This window comes from Magallana gigas, chromosome 7, assembly GCF_963853765.1.
Source record: "Magallana gigas chromosome 7, xbMagGiga1.1, whole genome shotgun sequence".
NCBI classification, from domain to species: domain Eukaryota; kingdom Metazoa; phylum Mollusca; class Bivalvia; order Ostreida; family Ostreidae; genus Magallana; species Magallana gigas.
In genome coordinates this window covers 2,890,729-2,907,238 of record NC_088859.1, presented here as the reverse complement: position 1 = coordinate 2,907,238, position 16,510 = coordinate 2,890,729, and the positions used below count along the sequence as shown (strand labels likewise).

Here is a 16,510-nt window from a genome sequence, read left to right as displayed (position 1 = left end):
TTTCTGCTTGAATAACTGATCATTATGATATTTTTTAAAACAAAATTATACCTGGAAATATGATTTAAACCCCCACAAAGTAATTTCATTAGACTAAAATCTTATAAAAGTATCATTTATATCAATAATATAAAATTTCAGGTCATTTGAAATTTTCAGGTCAATTCAAATTTTCAGGTCTTTCATATTTCTGCTTGAATAGCTGATCATTATAATATTTTTTTAAACAAAATTATACCTGGAAATATGATTTAAACCCCCACAAAGTAATTTCATTTGACCAAAATCTTATAAAAGTATCATCTATATCAATTATATAAAATTTCAGGTCATTTGAAATTTTCAGGTCAATTCAAATTTTCAGGTCTTTCATATTTCTGCTTGAATAACTGATCATTATGATATTTTTTTAAACAAAATTATACCTGGAAATTTGATTTAAACCCCAACAAAATAATTTCATTTGACTAAAATCTTATAAAAGTATCATTTATATAAAATTTCAGGTCTTTCAGGTCTTTCAGGTCATTAGTATTTCAGGTCTTTAGTATGTTCCCTATTTTCAACTCAAGAAGTTTACCCGTTAGAATAAAGTGCAAAATCCTTTTTTTTAAATTAGAGTGGTCTGAGAGAACCAGTTGCAAATTAAAGCTTTGCAAACATTAATTAAATTATTTTTATTCATGAATTGTAATAAATATCTTCATAAAATATCGATCTGATAATACTTAATTCGCTAAACTAGCGCATGAATATAAATTAAAGTTCCCGATCCCGATATTTTTTTTTTTTTTTTTTACATCGGGATAGGTTTTATTTAATTTGGCGGGAAAACTTTGGTTATTTGGTCGAGACAATTCGAAAGGAAAAATGGTTGTAAAATAAGTTATAAGATGCAGTTGTCTGTGATTGTTTAACTTTTGTTATCTATTAGGTTTTAAGCATAATAATTGAATGTCTCCGTTTTCTAAAGCATTACAATGAACGTGAATGATGAATATGACAAGCAGTTTTTAAACCAGTATCAAACACTGTTTTTGTCGGATAAACTGACTAATGGAACGCCAGGCGAAAAAGCAGACGTATATAGACGTCTGATGGGGCAGCTCCAGTTAGCACGGAATCATGGAAGGTATAATACATCCATTTACCTGTTCACAAGACAAATTTTATTCTAAAGTGTTCCCAATTTACAGTAGTATGTTGACAGTAATCAGAGCTTTCCCCCTATATTCTAGATAGAATGTTCTATCGTTAAAATGAAAGATGTCCTACAGACCCGGTTTAACCTAAGCGTAGCCTGGTCACGGTAAGATAGAACGTGACCAGGCTACGCTTAGGTTAAACCGGGTCCGTAGGACATCTGTCATTTTAACGATAGAACATTCTATCTACGGTAAGATTATCCTTTCTACCTATATTCATGCAGGTTAAGCAGTGATAATTTGGAGCTTCTGTTAAAAGAGTACTGGAGACCTTACACTGCTATTGTGGATACTCATAACACAGAACAAGGTACATACTGGCATTAGATTGTCACAAACTAGTTGTGACCTTTGCTCTTCCACAAAGCTTGTCTTTGATCTGCTGTTGATGTTAATTCAAACACTGTTAAAAAGAAATTAAAAAAAAAAATTACACTTATTTTCTTTAACTTTTAATCTGGATGCCATGTTTTCAGAATTAAAATACATATCATACTTTTTAGTAGCAGAATATATAGGCAATGCATTTCTTTTGAATTGTCTTTAACCAGACTACATTATTCTCTTATTTCATTGAATCATTTTTTAAACAGGCTTGAATAACTTTGCTGAGGGAGCACTATCAATATGCAGCAAATACAGAAATGGTAAGACTGTTTCAGTTGATAAAAATTATCATGTTGAAATATCTATTTATTTTAATATGCTGAGGTAGTTTTTATGTGATTGTAAACTTAATGAATGTACAATCTACCATCTAGAAAGCCAGAAATGGAAGAGTTCTTTGTCACTGGAGAAAGTACAACAGATGGAGAGTTACAAAAAATACTTGGCTGATGTCAAGGTACATCACTAATACTAAATGTTATATGTAAACGTTATATGTAAATGTAATATATGTAAATGTTGATGAATTACCAGTATTCAGAATGTCCCAAACTTTGACAGTATATCTCTGTGCAAAGGATACTTACCATAACTGATGTTTAGTGGCATTTACTTTATTAGTTTTTCTTGTAAAAAAGTGATACTGGTATTTGTTAATAAGAGATCCCACAAAGTGATTTAATTGATAAAAAAAAATTGTAATATATTTACCATTGATCACCAAACCAACTTCCCGCTAGTTCCTCTGCAGTGCAGAGTCTGCACAGACTTTGACGTTTTGTTATCTAGGATAAGCAGGAAAAATTGCTTCCTGAAGGGAGGCAGTCAGAGATTGTGATAAAATCTAGAGGTTCCAGGGACCAGACCACTACCAGTAAGCAAGGGGGACCAGCAAAGTCTAGTTTTCTGGCCAGCAGCAGTGGCCACTTACAGGGCCGGTTATCTGACAGCCTGAATTCTAATCGTGAAAGGCAGCATCCAAGGACAATGAGAAATCCAGGGGAAACTGGAGGTATATTTTTTCTCTGGCCTTATGACAACTGTATATTTGGAGAGAGAAAAAAGTAATTAAAATACCACATACACAGTTATACTATGGTACATGAGCATGTAGTTAAATTGTTTCTAAATTTTATGAAAAGGAGTGTGCAGTAAAATGTATATTACATTATGATATATTTCTGATTTGTTTTATTTTTTTTATCTCTCAGGGAATGACCAGCCATTTGGAAGCTTTAATCAAAGACCACCTACATTTGGCAACCCTTCAGTTGCTTCAGGAAGTGGGAGAAATCAGATGGTAGGGGGAGGAGTCAAACAGTCTGGGAACAGGAGACCTTTGTTTGGAAATGGAGGGAAAATGTATGGGGAGAGAGAAAATGTCAACCCGTTTTCTAACCATTTTGGTGAAGAAAAGCCGTTTCAGAACAGACAAGTGAGGGAAGAGGTGAGTTTGATCAAGTATGTCAGTGTGCCACTTTTATTTGTCTCGTGTGGAAAATAATCCCTCCATTATTTGATTGATTCATTGTATTGTTGCATTCTTTGCAATAATCATTTATCAGAGTAATTCCATGAAGAGACCCTACATGGACGATGGTATGGAAGGACCTAGCGGTCAGGGACAAAATGACCAGCCAAGTTTTTCTGGCCCATTCAGAACAGCAAAAGAACAACTGGTAAACTCATTAGTGCTTTACAGTTCTATGACATCGCCGTGGAACAAAAAAACTGTATTAACAAAGACTTGGAGGTTTCTGATTGTTTTATTTTTTACATAGAATATTGAGAACCAGAAAAAGTTTGGGAGAGGGAGAGGAACGGTATCAACGTCTTCCTATGGAGCTACCAAGAAGTCTCTGGGTACAAGGTCTGCTCTTGTTTTTCTTCAAAATTTATGTAAAATAAAAGTTAATCTTGTGAGGATACAAAGCACACTTTGCTTTGTTTGCCTGTATCATATCATGGACAAGCACCTGCCATCAAAAAAATATGAAATGATTTTTAATACTTAAGGATGTTTTGTTTCTGCTGGTACAGTTTGTGTCTTTCAACATTAAGTCAGAGGGTCTTTGTGTAACATGTTTCTTTGAAATTTTCAGACGGGGCCCAAGCAGTAGGTTTGTGCCACCTGTGATGAATAGAGAAGAAAATGAAGAGTAAGTTGTACACCCTGAATTATCATTTAGTGACATTCATGTCATTGTACAGTCTACAAAACTTAGAAATTTGGTTTTGAATGCTTTTTTCTTTCCATTGTTACAAGACCTGATGATGTAGGTGTAAAAGCCATCACGCGGTCTGTGTTGGGTAAGAATGGAGAGAAAGGTGAAGAAGTGACAGATGAACGACTGAAAGGAATAGAACCCAAGATGATAGAACTGATCATGAATGAGGTAACCCTCAAAGCATGACTGCAATTAGGGCTCTAGCAATCACACATTTTAAACAAATGTAAAACAAAGCCTATTTTTTTTTATCATCAATGCATTAATTTTGTTTGACATTGCCAAAAAATGGTCAGGGTAACATCAAATTCTTACTGATTGGCGTACCTGTATTTGTAAAATGTTCTTCTCTACCTCAGATCATGGATCATGGGCCTCAGCTTTCCTGGGATGATATCGCCGGTCTAGAATTTGCCAAGAAAACCATTAAAGAAATTGTTGTTTGGCCTATGTTAAGACCGTAAGTTCTTGACTCAACAAACAATACTACTTGTAGCTTGACAAGATGGGTAGATTCCTGCTTTCATGTTAGTCATATGAAGTCAATTGCATACTCAAAAATGCATCCTCCATAATCCTAAAAAGATACCATGTATGACACTGTATACGTATACCTTTTTTGTTAAAAGGAACAAGAAACAAGTAAAAGAAATTATCCGTCCCTTTGTTCTACTGATACATAAAATAGAAAATCCTACATACAATGTATATTTACATGTCATGCTATATGTATTACATGTATTTGTACATGTATCTGTCCTTCAGAGACATATTCACGGGACTGCGGGGCCCACCAAAGGGGCTGCTGCTGTTTGGACCTCCAGGCACAGGCAAAACCCTGATAGGTGAGTCCCACGATGTGCGGTCTTAGTTGAACCAATTGCAACAGTAAAAACAAGATCATTCACACAAAACTATACAATTGATGGAGATACACTAAAGATAGAGTGGTTTGTTTTCAGGTAAATGCATTGCTAGTCAGTCCAAGTCTACCTTCTTCAGCATCAGTGCTTCTTCACTCACTTCTAAATGGGTAAGCGTCATCTTTTCTTTGCAATTCCAAATGATCTATAGTGGCTTTATTTTTATGATATTGTGGAAAACTGTTTCAACCTAAGGATTATTGAGTAGCTTTTTCATGACTTTCTCTGTGCTCTGTGTAATGTGAGACAGGTTGGTGAGGGAGAGAAGATGGTGCGTGCAATGTTTGCTGTGGCCCGGTGTCATCAGCCAGCGGTTGTGTTCATTGACGAGATAGACTCCCTACTGTCACAGAGATCCGATGGAGAACATGAAGCCTCGCGCAGGATCAAAACAGAGTTCCTTATACAGCTGGTACTGTATCCACTGTGTATTGAGAACAAGAGAATACACACTTGTACATGAATTGGGAAAAAAAATGTTGTTTTGTTAATTTAAGAGATGTATCTGAAATATTACAAAGTAAGTGATGTGAGTTTTTGAGTTTATTTTTATGAATTTTGTTAGGATGGGGCTGCCACTTTGTCTGATGAAAGAATTCTAGTCATAGGAGCTACTAACAGGTAAAATGGACTTTGATAACTGCGGACAGGCTCATTGCATTTCAAAAAATGGAAAAATATTTTATTTTGCTTGAGTTTGATTTAGTTATTCAGTTTTTGATTTCTAGTAATCTTTGTTGTGTTCCAAAGATGAGTAGAATGATGAGTGCTTCAGTCCCAGCTTAATGGTTGCTCTTTTTGCAGACCACAAGAAATTGATGAGGCTGCAAGACGGCGGTTTGTGAAGAGACTGTATATTCCACTTCCAGAGGGCGAGGCTCGTAAACACATCGTCCTCAATCTCCTGTCACAGCAGACTTATCAGCTGTCTGAGGCAGAGTTAAACGCCATTCAACTCAAGTCTGAAGGTTAAAGAAGTCACATGTTGTATTTACTGTTCATTTGCATGTACATGAGTCTCATAGTTATCAGTTTATTGAAATACCTTATATTCACTTTACATTTAATTTCTTTCATTACAAGTCTGCAAACCCTTGACTTTTTAAACAAAATTCTTTGATATATAAGAAAAATTTGGTTTGGTGCAGAAAAAATATTGTTACTTCTTAAACCCAACTAATGATTTGGGTTTAACATTACTTTTCTTCAAGTGAAACTTCTGTGTGTTTAGGCTACTCTGGGTCGGATATGTCCTACCTGTGCAAAGAGGCGGCACTAGGACCGATCAGGTCAATGCCATTTGGGGACATAGAAAACATTACAGCTGATCAGGTGAGTAAAACATCCTACAGGTGAATTATGGGGGGGATCAGATTGTTTTCCTGTTTTGTATGAACAATGGTTAATTTGATAGTCCATACAATTCTAGTAATTCTGACAGGTGAGACCAATATCAAAAATAGATTAAGATATTTTGTTTTGCATAAGTTGAGTTAACTTAATCAGTTATTGATTATTAATATTAGTTGTTTTCCAATAAGGTGAGACCAATAATGTATGAGGACTTTGAAGCTGCCTTCCATCAGGTGAGAGCCAGTGTCTCCGACAAAGATCTGGACCTCTACTTAGAGTGGGACAGAATGTTTGGAAGCACCAGTAACCGCAGATAGGCCTAGTCAGCACCAGTAACCGCAGATAGGCCTAGTCAGCACCAGTAACCGCAGATAGGCCTAGTCAGCACCAGTAACCGCAGATAGGCCAAGGCCAAGTCAGCACCAGTAACTGCAGATAGGCCTAGTCAGCAGCTAATAATGGGACAAAACATTTTTTGTTGCCAATAATTCCTTGCAAACAAGAACCTCAACTCAGAATGGGAGAACATATCTAACACCTGTAACTTAAAAACTGTCTACAACATGAATGGGAAAACTGAATTGAAATCTTGTTGCCTATGATTCCATACAATCTCTGTCCTCAAGATAATATATGAGGCTGTAGCAATAACAGAAAAAAACTGCAAATATTTAGAATATGAAAGAGAATGGAAAGCAATTTGTGATTTGCTGTAGGTAGCATATATATTAGATATTACATAGAACTTATGAATTATAAACCCAAAATCTACTATAGTTATTACTAGAAGTAAAATATACATAGCTGATTTATGTTTGATGTACATGATGTGATTGCCTGTCTGTCTGTCTTTTTTTTTCTCTCTTTTTACTTTCTCTATCATATATAACTCTTTTGCATAATATTATGCTATATATTAATTTTTCTTGTACCATGTATGTAAAATTGTAAAAGAGTTTCAATAAAATGTTTCCAAAAAAAAAAAAAAAAGGTTCAGAGGATTTTCCAAAACAAACGGGACTACATTTTAGGAAATTCCACCCAATATTATTTGAGGTTATTCCAGAAGGATAAAATACGTGATATCTATTTATAAATATCTTGATGCGCCCCGAAAAAATCTTTAAATAGATCAGGAATCCCTTATCATTGTTGATGTCGAAAAAACTAGAAAATATCCGAACTGGCATTCCACCGTCTAGTAGAAGATAAGCCAATCGGAATTGGTCTTACAGAAAATGGTCTTACAATCATGTGACACCATGGAGTAATGGAGGCTTGAAAAAATATGGCTTTACTTAAAATTTTTCAGAATCGTAAATGTGGGAGAAATTCAAACTTATTCAACAAAGGAAAAGAGTAAGTTATTCTCTTCTGTATAAACTTTTCTTCTTAATTTGTACGACCAGCATAGTTGACCACAGATTTCACATTGATCGCGTGAAGTTGTGTCAGAGATCACGGGACTTTGTTTACATGTTGAGTGGGGCTCGTATTATGATGTAAAAGTCGTTGTTTGTATACTCCGAAAACTATATCATAGTTATTTACCTTGTTTTAATGTTAAATACTGAATTAAGATGTTAAATATTGAATTATGATGTAAAATACTGAATTAATATGAAGTAAAAACAAAGAAAACTGAAAAAGACGTGGGATTGCGGGCAGCCTACGTTGACTGCGGTTATTGTGTGAGGACAGCTGATAGGCATGTGACTTGTTCACATGAATGTGGATCACAATGTACCCTGATCACACACAACGAACCCACTATTACAGAATGACTAAAGTTTAGATTTACACTGAGCTTATTGGAGAGTGTGCATGGGGATTTATGTAAAATCTACAGTAGCTATGGGACTATTAGCTGATATTACAAGTGGTACCAATATTACTGACCGTTGGATTATTAACAAATCCGTGTTCAGAAAAAGGTAACTTTACCTGTTATGCAACAGTTAATCTCTGTTAATACAATGCTGGAGAACATTCTTATGGTTTCTCCATGCTTTTTATTTTTCTACTATGTTAAAATTAAAATCAATAGTGAAAGATGGAGCTATTCTTAATCATTAATTTAATACTTACCTCAAATAAATAAGATTTTATGATGTCGAATGATGATAAAACTTGAAAAAGTGTTCTTATGCAACATAGTTATTTTCTGGTTTTGAATTTATGATATAATATACTGGCCAAATATATTATATCATCAGTTCCTTTTTGATTCTCCTTGAAACAGATCCACATTGGGTCGATAAGAATTACGTAACAGTATTTTGTTTAAAAGTACAAGTGTTTGCAAGAACTCTCAAAAATTAAATCTGCCATAACACAGTTTATAACTATTCTTAATGCTGTGTTATTATTTTTTATTTCATTAAGGGTGTTACATCCCTCTCAAATCTACAATAGAAAGGAGATATTTCTTCTTGGAGAGTAAGCATGGACCACCTGTTTACACAGACACCTCCTATAAAGCAAACAAATGTACATCCACTTCCCAAACATACTTTGCTTCCTGTTAAAAATCAACCTTTGTCAGATAACAATTAACAAGCTTGGTGCCCATGAGCCATCTGTACTCATTGCTCGAGTAAGCTCAAGTTGCTTGTCACATACTTCCTGTTGAGCATAGCTTTTTATACCCACACACACATGCAGCATTGATACAGAGTATGACAAACTTATGATTCAGGGTGTTGTGTAAAAGTCAAGCTTCTCTGGCTAAATGTTTCCAAGAATCTTGCTGCTGAAAAGTGCTAATACATCTATGATATTTGATTAATTTTTCAGTAGTCTTGTTTCTTTCTATTAATAGAGAAGACTAAAACTAATCATTAAATTTTATCAGCAGAGAGAAATGTACTCTGAAAAATCAGTATACAGGTATATAAAGCATTGATTTCTATAAAAAATATATGGCAATGATGAAATTTTGAATCATTCAGGGGAAAACTTTTGTTGTTTGTTAAAAAATATTATATGTGTTTCATTGATAATATTGTCAAATGTATCTTTATTTGAATATAACTTATAATTGATCACAGAACTTGGAGTAATTTATAAGTGGTACTCGCAAAATCAAGAATATTGGCCCTCTTCCACCCCACCCCCTCCTCATTCTCCCCTGTGATCCACAAAAAGTGTAATGTAACTTGCAATTTATCACTCTGCATGATACATACCGCTCAGTCTGTGTGCTCTATATTCTTTTGCAAGGGATGATAACATTCTGATTTCTGCTCTCTTTATCAGGTGGAAGACTCCAGATTTTGACCCGTCTCAGATCAGATTGCTGCTCTACAGTGAGTTGGATGGAAATCGCAGCATTTTGTTTGACTCAAAGTCAGTCATTAAAGTAGAGGAAAAGGTAGGATGCTTAATAGAGCTTGCAAATTCTCTCTCTGTCTCTCTCTGAGAAACCCAAATTGTTACCAGAATAAAGTTTAAAACGTTGTTATTTTTTGCAAATAAATAGCAGTCCAGATGTTCTCGAAGTTCAAAATGTCACAGAAGAGAAACCCAGCCAAATACAAGTCCTAACACTTCCGCAGGGGAGAACAGCTGCCCCCGATATCAGGCCAAGTACCAGGTAAATGAAGGATCACATTTGTGAATATCTTCACAACATTACAGTTTTAGATTATGTATCATTTAAAATTTTATCTATGTGATTTTTATCTTGTGTGTGACAGTTAACAAAGCCATGTTCGGATTTCAAGACGCTCGAGGAGGTGCTATTTGGCAGTGTGGGAATGGCACAAAAGGGCTCCTCCCTCAAAGTCCATTTCCTGTGGTAAGCTCACCACATATTCAATAAAACTGTAAAGCATAATATATAATTTGTAATTTAATGTATAAAAAATTGGATCACTTTGTTAAATATACTTACAATTTTAGTTTTTTTTATATTGTTCATGTTTATATTCATTGACCATGTCTTTATTTTGTAGGTCACAGATGCTGCTGACCAAAGTCTTTATTCCAACCACCCCAAAACAAGAATCCCTTCACTGGTAGGCACTTAGGCTTTATTATGACAGCATTATTATTCTAAACACATTGTTTCAATGCTGACTACATGTCTTAATTGTTATGTTTCAGTGACCTCGATCTAGATCAAAGTTATCAAAGTCAAGGAGAACAAACCAGTCCGCGGCTCATTTATCAGCCGGAGAAACCCCATACAAATGGTAGGTCATAAATTTTGGTTATTGATATTTCATCATGAGAGATCCAAAAATACCTCTTTTTTAAGCTGATTAGCTTGTTATTGTGGTGTTTTCTTTCAGATCACAGTGTCCCCATGGATGTACCTGATAGAATCGCCACCTTTGATATTTACGATAGAGACAGTGGACTGGCTTCATGTTAGTAGACTCTTTTCATTGAGAACTTTCTCTAAGAGTTGAGAACAGAAGATGGATATGTTTGTTTCCATTATACCAATGTTTCATTATGCCATTGTTTCATTATACCATTGTTTCATTATACCAATGTTTCATTATGCCATTGTGTTTCTCTTCAGTGACATCCAGTGGCAGTTTCCACACGCCTTTCCCCTCCCCCAGCAGTAACGCCAGTAGTTACAGCAGCATGCATCGGCGCTGGATGAGAAGTATGGCCACTTCCTTCGAGGGAATCAAGAAACGCAACTCGCAGGACAACCTGGCTGCCCAAGATGCACCTGTAATTATTTAGCTTAGTTCTGTACTTTGTTACTTATGAAATCTACAAAGAATTAATATTTTAATGAGGCCATATTTTTAAATTTTCCTTACTGTGGATCAGATATTTACTTATGCATGCAGTATTTCAAAATGAGCAATAAATGATCCATTTGGTTTTTTTTTTACAAATTATAAATTCTTATAGTTTTGCCACATTTAATGTTAACAACTTTGTAATAATAGCCTTTGGACCCAGAATACAATGTACTTTGATGTCCTTGTTTTAAATAAATTATTAATAACATGTATTAAACAGATTATTAATCTATTTTTTTATTGCTGTTTGTAGAACTCACTGGGTCCTCAGCCAGGCTGTAGAAAGAGAAAGAGTAAGCTCGCTCTAGGCATTGTGTTCGGGGGCGACCAGAAGCAGAATGAACAGGAGAACTTGTGAGTGGCCGATGCCTCAATTTTGTGGAAGTTTCCTTAAATTTGATTGCTGGAGAGATAGATGCATGCATTGTAAGACATTGGTCATCTTTGTAAAAGTATTCCTTGCTTTTTGTAGAATTTTCCAGAATTTCTTCTTTTCTCACATTACACTGATCGAAGGTCACCTTGAAAAGTTAAAAATGGCAGTGGAGAAAGCCTACTGCTCCAAAAACAAGTTTGTGGACATTGTCATGGAGGTAAGCTTTGTTGGTTTTGTACTGATATCTTAGACAGAGATTCCTTAATACAAGAAGGACCTTGTGATTATGGAAAAGCCAACTACATTTTATCATGTTAAAAATTGCTTGGGTTTCAGGCTCTGGAGATATTCCGTGGAGACATAATGGACCTGTACACCACGCCGCGCCTCAGTGAGCCCGTGTGGCTGAGCATGATGTCCCACCCCAGCTACCGCTACCAGATCTGTGAGACCTTTATGAGGGAGTTGGTCTCACTCATCAACAAGTTTGACAGCAAAAATAATGAGTTGTAAGTTGTCAATGCCTGTGTGTAATTCTTATTTTGGCATTCACTGGCACATTTTAACAGGTTTCCTTTTGTTTTTGTTAGTCCAGGTATTAAATTTTGTGTGTGTGTTTATGAAAGTAATTTTGTGTGTGTGTTTATGACTTAGTAATTTTGTGTGATTATTTTTCTGACAGTTTTATGAGTACTTTGGTGACAGCAGTGCTGACTCATCATCTCGCCTGGGTTCCCACGGTAACCCCGGCTGGGGGCACGCCTTCCAAAACATACCTCCATAATCACTCCGCTAAATGGGTATGTGTAAATTATTTATTTTCTTTTTTAGGGTATTATGTTATCCTAAAAATATTTTTTATTTTTGTGATTGCAAATAAGTTGTCATAGTAAAATATTTCAAGGATGTAAGTTAATAAGCAAAATCTATTATGGCGGGTGGAACCCAGCTCATTTTATCTGAAATTATGAAATATGTAGACTTATTACACATGTAATTGTTTAACTGTTACAGGTTGACACATTAGCCAAAACTCATCCTTACAACCCACTGTGGGCACAGTTAGGGTAAGAACAGGAGTTTCATAAGAATTTCTCCTATGATATGAAGTTGTTGAAACAAGTGGTTAAAATATGCTGATCGTTATCCTTAATCCTTGTTTTTGGTCTGATTTTTAGGGATATGTATGGTGCTATTGGTTATCCACTGAAGATAGCTAGGACTATTATTGTGGGGAAAAAAGCGGACATTGTCAGGAAAATCCTTTACATATTGAGCTACTTTATACGCTGTAGTGACGTTCATGAGAACAGTGAGCTTGGTTCCCTGAAGTCGTTCTTAGAAGACATCAGTCTGGAAGCACAGGAGGAGGATAAAACCCCCGTACAGGAGGGCTTCAAATTCCCCACAGGCGCCGACGAGAAACTTGAAAATTACTATAATAATAGCAATTCTGTGATAAATGTAACTGACAGTGGAACGCATGATGTTCACAGCAGTGGGGACTTCAACCGCAGTGTGGACAGGAAAAGTCTGAAACTAGATCTGCATGGCCACCCTATTCTTCATGAGGGAAGTGATGTGAAAAGGAATAACGAGGTGGAATCATCACTAGAGATGAATCAGGATGAAGGGTATTGCTCAATAGTTCAGTCGGAGGACGGGGAAAAGATCAAGTGTAGACTGTCGACAGATAACGTGGTGGAAAACGTTCGCATAGAAACTGTGAGAAATGTCAACAGAGCCATAACTAACGGGACTTGTGAGGAGAAAGTAACGAATCCTGCCAATACCACCTCAGTGTTTTCATCTAAGTTGAGCCACAAGGAGGCGACAGTCAAAACTCCGTCCACAGCAGATATCAAACACCTGTATCTTTCAGAAAGGAGCCTTAGTATGTTTAACGAGTACATGGATGATGATAGCATTGAAACTAAAACGATCGATGAAGTTCCAGAAGACAAGCGAGTGGTGATTCATCCAGCAATAAGAGACCTAGTGACATCCCAGTCATTGGAATGTCTGCCGGAAGCCTTGGAGGCGGAAGTGGGAGGAACGCATCAGAGACGTCTTGGGTCAGTGGGTCAGACCGCACGACCCAAGGTGTCCCCCCTGTCTAGACAGATCAGCTCTGAACTCTCTAAACCCTCCACCTATAATCCGGGGCGCTGCAGGTATGCAACATATTGAAAATGAAAACAGTCTATATTGTTATAGATTTTGTCAGTACACAGATACCCATATCAACTGTAAGAATATCTCCAAAATTACTGGTAACATTGTATGTGTTTTTATCATATTAATTTAAACATGTCCTTTATTCTTTCAGGTCTGTTACCCCCACTGAACTAAATAGACGGCGGCACCTATCCTCCACCAGCAGTTTCGATTTTGACCACATGGACCCTCTTGTTCATTTCAAAGAGCTGAGTATGCCAAGGTATTTACCTGAATCCATAGTAATTCATTTAATATTTTTTCATGGTGTCACCATTAAAGTGCTTGTTTCAACTATTTGTCAGATATATGAAGAAATAACATGATTTTTATTTTTCCCTTGATTTTAGCATAAGCAGTGAGAAAAATAGTAGCATTAAGATGTTTGACAGGAACTTTGGACGGTCACTTCTGGCAGATTTTTCTGACCATTACCTTTCAAATTTTGTCCTGCATGGAACCTCCGACACCAACTTCAAAGAGAGACTCATCATTGACCTACATATGGCCACACAGGTTTGTATGGCTTCAGTTCATCTCTTTTGTGTATGATACGCAAACATATATGCTGGTATCAACCTTTTATAATGTTCATGAATATTTATATAAGGCTTTTACCTTATTGCAGCATCCAGTGTTAGACGAACCAATCACAGAAGCTGTGTTTATTGTCGCTGATACAGACAAGTGGTAAGAATTGCAAAATTGATTAATTAGTTAATATACCAATGTATGCCATTGAGAAATTCAACAGATACATGTGTCCTCCATTGTTTTGTAGGACTGTCGACATCATGAGCAGTAAATCGTCCGATCAGCCTCCCAAAGTTAGCCGGGTGGTCGCTTCGCAGCTCGTTTGTAACATGATGGATGCTGTTCAACAGCTTCATAAACTTAAAATGAGCTCAGAATTTGTAAGTTCATACATCACCATATTTATAATCGAAATTCTGTGAAGTTCATCAGTTCAGAGAATGCTTGCCCAGAAATACACATGTACATGCTTATACATCCTATATACTATAAATGTTTTTGCTTTTGTTTGTAGTGCTTAATGCATTTAGAGGATCGTCTACAGGAAATTTACTTCAAAAGCATCATGCTTGCTGAGTACTTGAGAGACAGCAAAAATCCTGGGCCTTGTGACATTAAAGGGATTACAAAGTTACTTGGGTAAGACTGAACATTAATCAAGTTATAGAGACTATTAAGAACTAAAGTGAAAAAAAATTAAAAAGATTTCTTCAAGTACACGATACAAGTAGGGTGAGAGAATACTGTTGTTAGGTAAAATCAATGACTACAGTCAAACACTGGATGACACTGGATGGTTTTATTTGTAGGTTTGATGCTGGAGATCTACCATTGCTGGTTGCCATTGCAGGAACGCATTCCCCCCATCTGTCCCTGGGGGTGGTCTGACACCAGCAGAGTACTGGTCTGTCCCTTGGACTGTCTATACTTTACCCTTGAAGGGTGTCTTATCTGGACAGATCTGTCTTTGGGAATGGTCCTTTATGAACAGATTGTCTGTTTGCTGAGCCACGGAGATGATCTTATGGAGACAGACCGTCCATTAAAGGATCTTTGTGGGTGGTCTGGTATAGAGAAACCTTTTGTTTACTGAGCCACTCTTCAGGCAGCATTACTATGTGATACGAGATCAGCTGTCTACTTATACAAGCTTTATTTTTGTCATGTGTGTAGCCAGATGTATTAATCAAGGTCAACTTCAGTAAAAGTCTACGTTCAAAATTCACCTGAAATTAAAATTAAAATGTTTCCTTTCATTTATCTTGGAATGTTTTGTTTTTTGATTCATGCTACATGTGCTTATTTTTATCATTGTCTGCCATTGAAGACCATTTTAAGAAACATCATTTCTAAGCTTCAACCTTATACATGTATTTGCACACCTCTGACAAATCAGTTGATCTTTGTATAATTTCTTAATGTCCATCAGTACCGGTAATTCTTTTTGTCCATTTTGCCAGTATTGTTATAGAATCAAATTTGAATAAATCTGAAATTTTACATTTTTCTTTTTCTATGCAAATGGAGTGGTCGTTGAGTCCTCTGTGAATCAGACGTTAAACAGTTCAAAAGTTAGCAAACTGCTAGAAAACAAAGAAGTGTGTTTTTTTAAAGAATTACAGATGTACATGTTTGTAATGTCATATCAACACATGGAATGAGAGATTCAAGTGTGTCGATAGACACCAGTACAAACTGATTTAAAAGACGATTTACAAGGAGTTTGTATGTGTGAATTGGCTTATAACTGTACACTGTTTTCGGGGATAGAATGTCTATACAATCAGTAACACTTTAGGCCACACCAATATAATATCTTGTTTGTCGGACCCTGCGTGCTCGTATTTAAATAAAAGTATACAAATAATATCACTAATTTCCCAGATACAGGAAATTCTGCGCTATTCAATTCTATTCTGTTCTATTTCTGCTCTATTTCTTGTTTTTTGGATAGTTTTAATTTATACATCAGAAACAAGTAAAAAAAATATATATAACTGTCTGCACAAATTAATTTATCTTCCGTCTAAAAATTTTGGCTACAAAAAATAATAATTTTATTACTTAGTCGCTCGCCTGCTCATACCTTTTTTCACTGAATGTCCGACAAACAAGAAATTATATTGGTGTGGCCCAGGCATGGGGTAATGGTAATTTGTAATGGTAATTGAGTGTAATTAATTACAATTTTTGATGTAATTGGAAGTAATGTGTAATTGGTCACATTTTCAATTACATGTAATGGTAATTTAATTAATTACTTTCAAAAAAGGCATGTAATTCCAATTACTTTTCAATTACTTTCAATTACACGCTGATGGACATGTAAATATTAAGCTGTCCACTACCCATTTTTCCCCACACAATGGTACATTAGGTCAAGTTCGAAGAGTAGTTAATAAGCATTAAACTATTATTATATATATCATTATGATACTAAATATTTTTCGAAATGGATTTTTTCAGTGATTCAATATTTAATGATAAGTTTCCAAAATTTAATTAAGTACATGCATTT

At 35.7% G+C, this 16,510-nt stretch overlaps 2 protein-coding genes and 1 long non-coding RNA gene across 8 annotated transcripts; 2 read left to right on the top strand and 1 right to left on the bottom strand.

The window, feature by feature from the left end:
- Positions 1-854: 854 nt before the first annotated feature.
- Positions 855-6,542, top strand: LOC105342055 (fidgetin-like protein 1). 2 transcript variants are annotated; one of them, XM_034455632.2, is made up of 19 exons: positions 855-873; positions 974-1,132; positions 1,430-1,515; positions 1,799-1,852; positions 1,967-2,049; positions 2,382-2,604; positions 2,804-3,039; positions 3,158-3,271; positions 3,374-3,462; positions 3,695-3,751; positions 3,859-3,988; positions 4,180-4,280; positions 4,586-4,665; positions 4,783-4,853; positions 4,994-5,155; positions 5,309-5,364; positions 5,548-5,711; positions 5,975-6,075; positions 6,285-6,542. In XM_034455632.2, exons 2-19 carry the CDS (start codon positions 981-983, stop codon positions 6,411-6,413), a joined length of 2,088 nt encoding a protein of 695 aa, XP_034311523.2. In that variant the 5' UTR covers positions 855-873; positions 974-980; the 3' UTR covers positions 6,414-6,542. The 2 variants fall into 2 exon arrangements, with proteins under 2 accessions (XP_034311523.2, XP_065922187.1); XM_066066115.1 differs by lacking the exon at positions 855-873 and having other exon boundaries at positions 880-1,132.
- LOC136269998 (uncharacterized) lies at positions 5,582-6,651 on the bottom strand. The gene is made up of 2 exons (XR_010707630.1): positions 6,538-6,651; positions 5,582-6,473 (listed from the first exon to the last, which is right to left on the bottom strand). It is a non-coding gene; the product is annotated as an uncharacterized lncRNA (long non-coding RNA).
- Positions 6,652-7,296: 645 nt separating this feature from the next.
- Positions 7,297-15,492, top strand: LOC105342056 (folliculin-interacting protein 1). 5 transcript variants are annotated; one of them, XM_020072839.3, is made up of 21 exons: positions 7,343-7,455; positions 8,482-8,535; positions 9,355-9,469; positions 9,578-9,691; positions 9,795-9,895; positions 10,053-10,115; positions 10,204-10,292; positions 10,392-10,469; positions 10,628-10,788; positions 11,119-11,219; positions 11,338-11,458; positions 11,578-11,750; positions 11,924-12,041; positions 12,256-12,308; positions 12,420-13,415; positions 13,571-13,681; positions 13,809-13,974; positions 14,087-14,148; positions 14,240-14,372; positions 14,507-14,631; positions 14,802-15,492. In XM_020072839.3, the coding sequence occupies exons 1-21, from the start codon at positions 7,385-7,387 to the stop codon at positions 14,878-14,880; spliced, it is 3,084 nt and encodes a 1,027-aa protein (XP_019928398.2). In that variant the 5' UTR covers positions 7,343-7,384; the 3' UTR covers positions 14,881-15,492. The 5 variants fall into 5 exon arrangements, with proteins under 5 accessions (XP_011447144.2, XP_019928398.2, XP_011447142.2 ...); XM_011448840.4 differs by lacking the exon at positions 7,343-7,455 and adding an exon at positions 7,581-8,030; XM_011448842.4 differs by lacking the exon at positions 8,482-8,535 and having other exon boundaries at positions 7,297-7,455.
- Positions 15,493-16,510: the final 1,018 nt, after the last annotated feature.

Excerpts from the sequence above, each read along its gene's own strand:
- LOC105342055 (XM_034455632.2), top strand. The coding sequence starts at position 981 with ATGAACGTGAATGATGAATATGACAAGCAGTTTTTAAACCAGTATCAA. Across the intron at positions 1,853-1,966 it reads ATGCAGCAAATACAGAAATG|AAAGCCAGAAATGGAAGAGT; the intron begins GTAAGACTGTTT and ends TCTACCATCTAG. Across the intron at positions 3,989-4,179 it reads TAGAACTGATCATGAATGAG|ATCATGGATCATGGGCCTCA; the intron begins GTAACCCTCAAA and ends TCTCTACCTCAG.
- LOC105342056 (XM_011448840.4), top strand. The coding sequence starts at position 7,921 with ATGGGGATTTATGTAAAATCTACAGTAGCTATGGGACTATTAGCTGAT. Across the intron at positions 10,470-10,627 it reads AGACAGTGGACTGGCTTCAT|TGACATCCAGTGGCAGTTTC; the intron begins GTTAGTAGACTC and ends GTTTCTCTTCAG. Across the intron at positions 11,459-11,577 it reads TTGTGGACATTGTCATGGAG|GCTCTGGAGATATTCCGTGG; the intron begins GTAAGCTTTGTT and ends CTTGGGTTTCAG.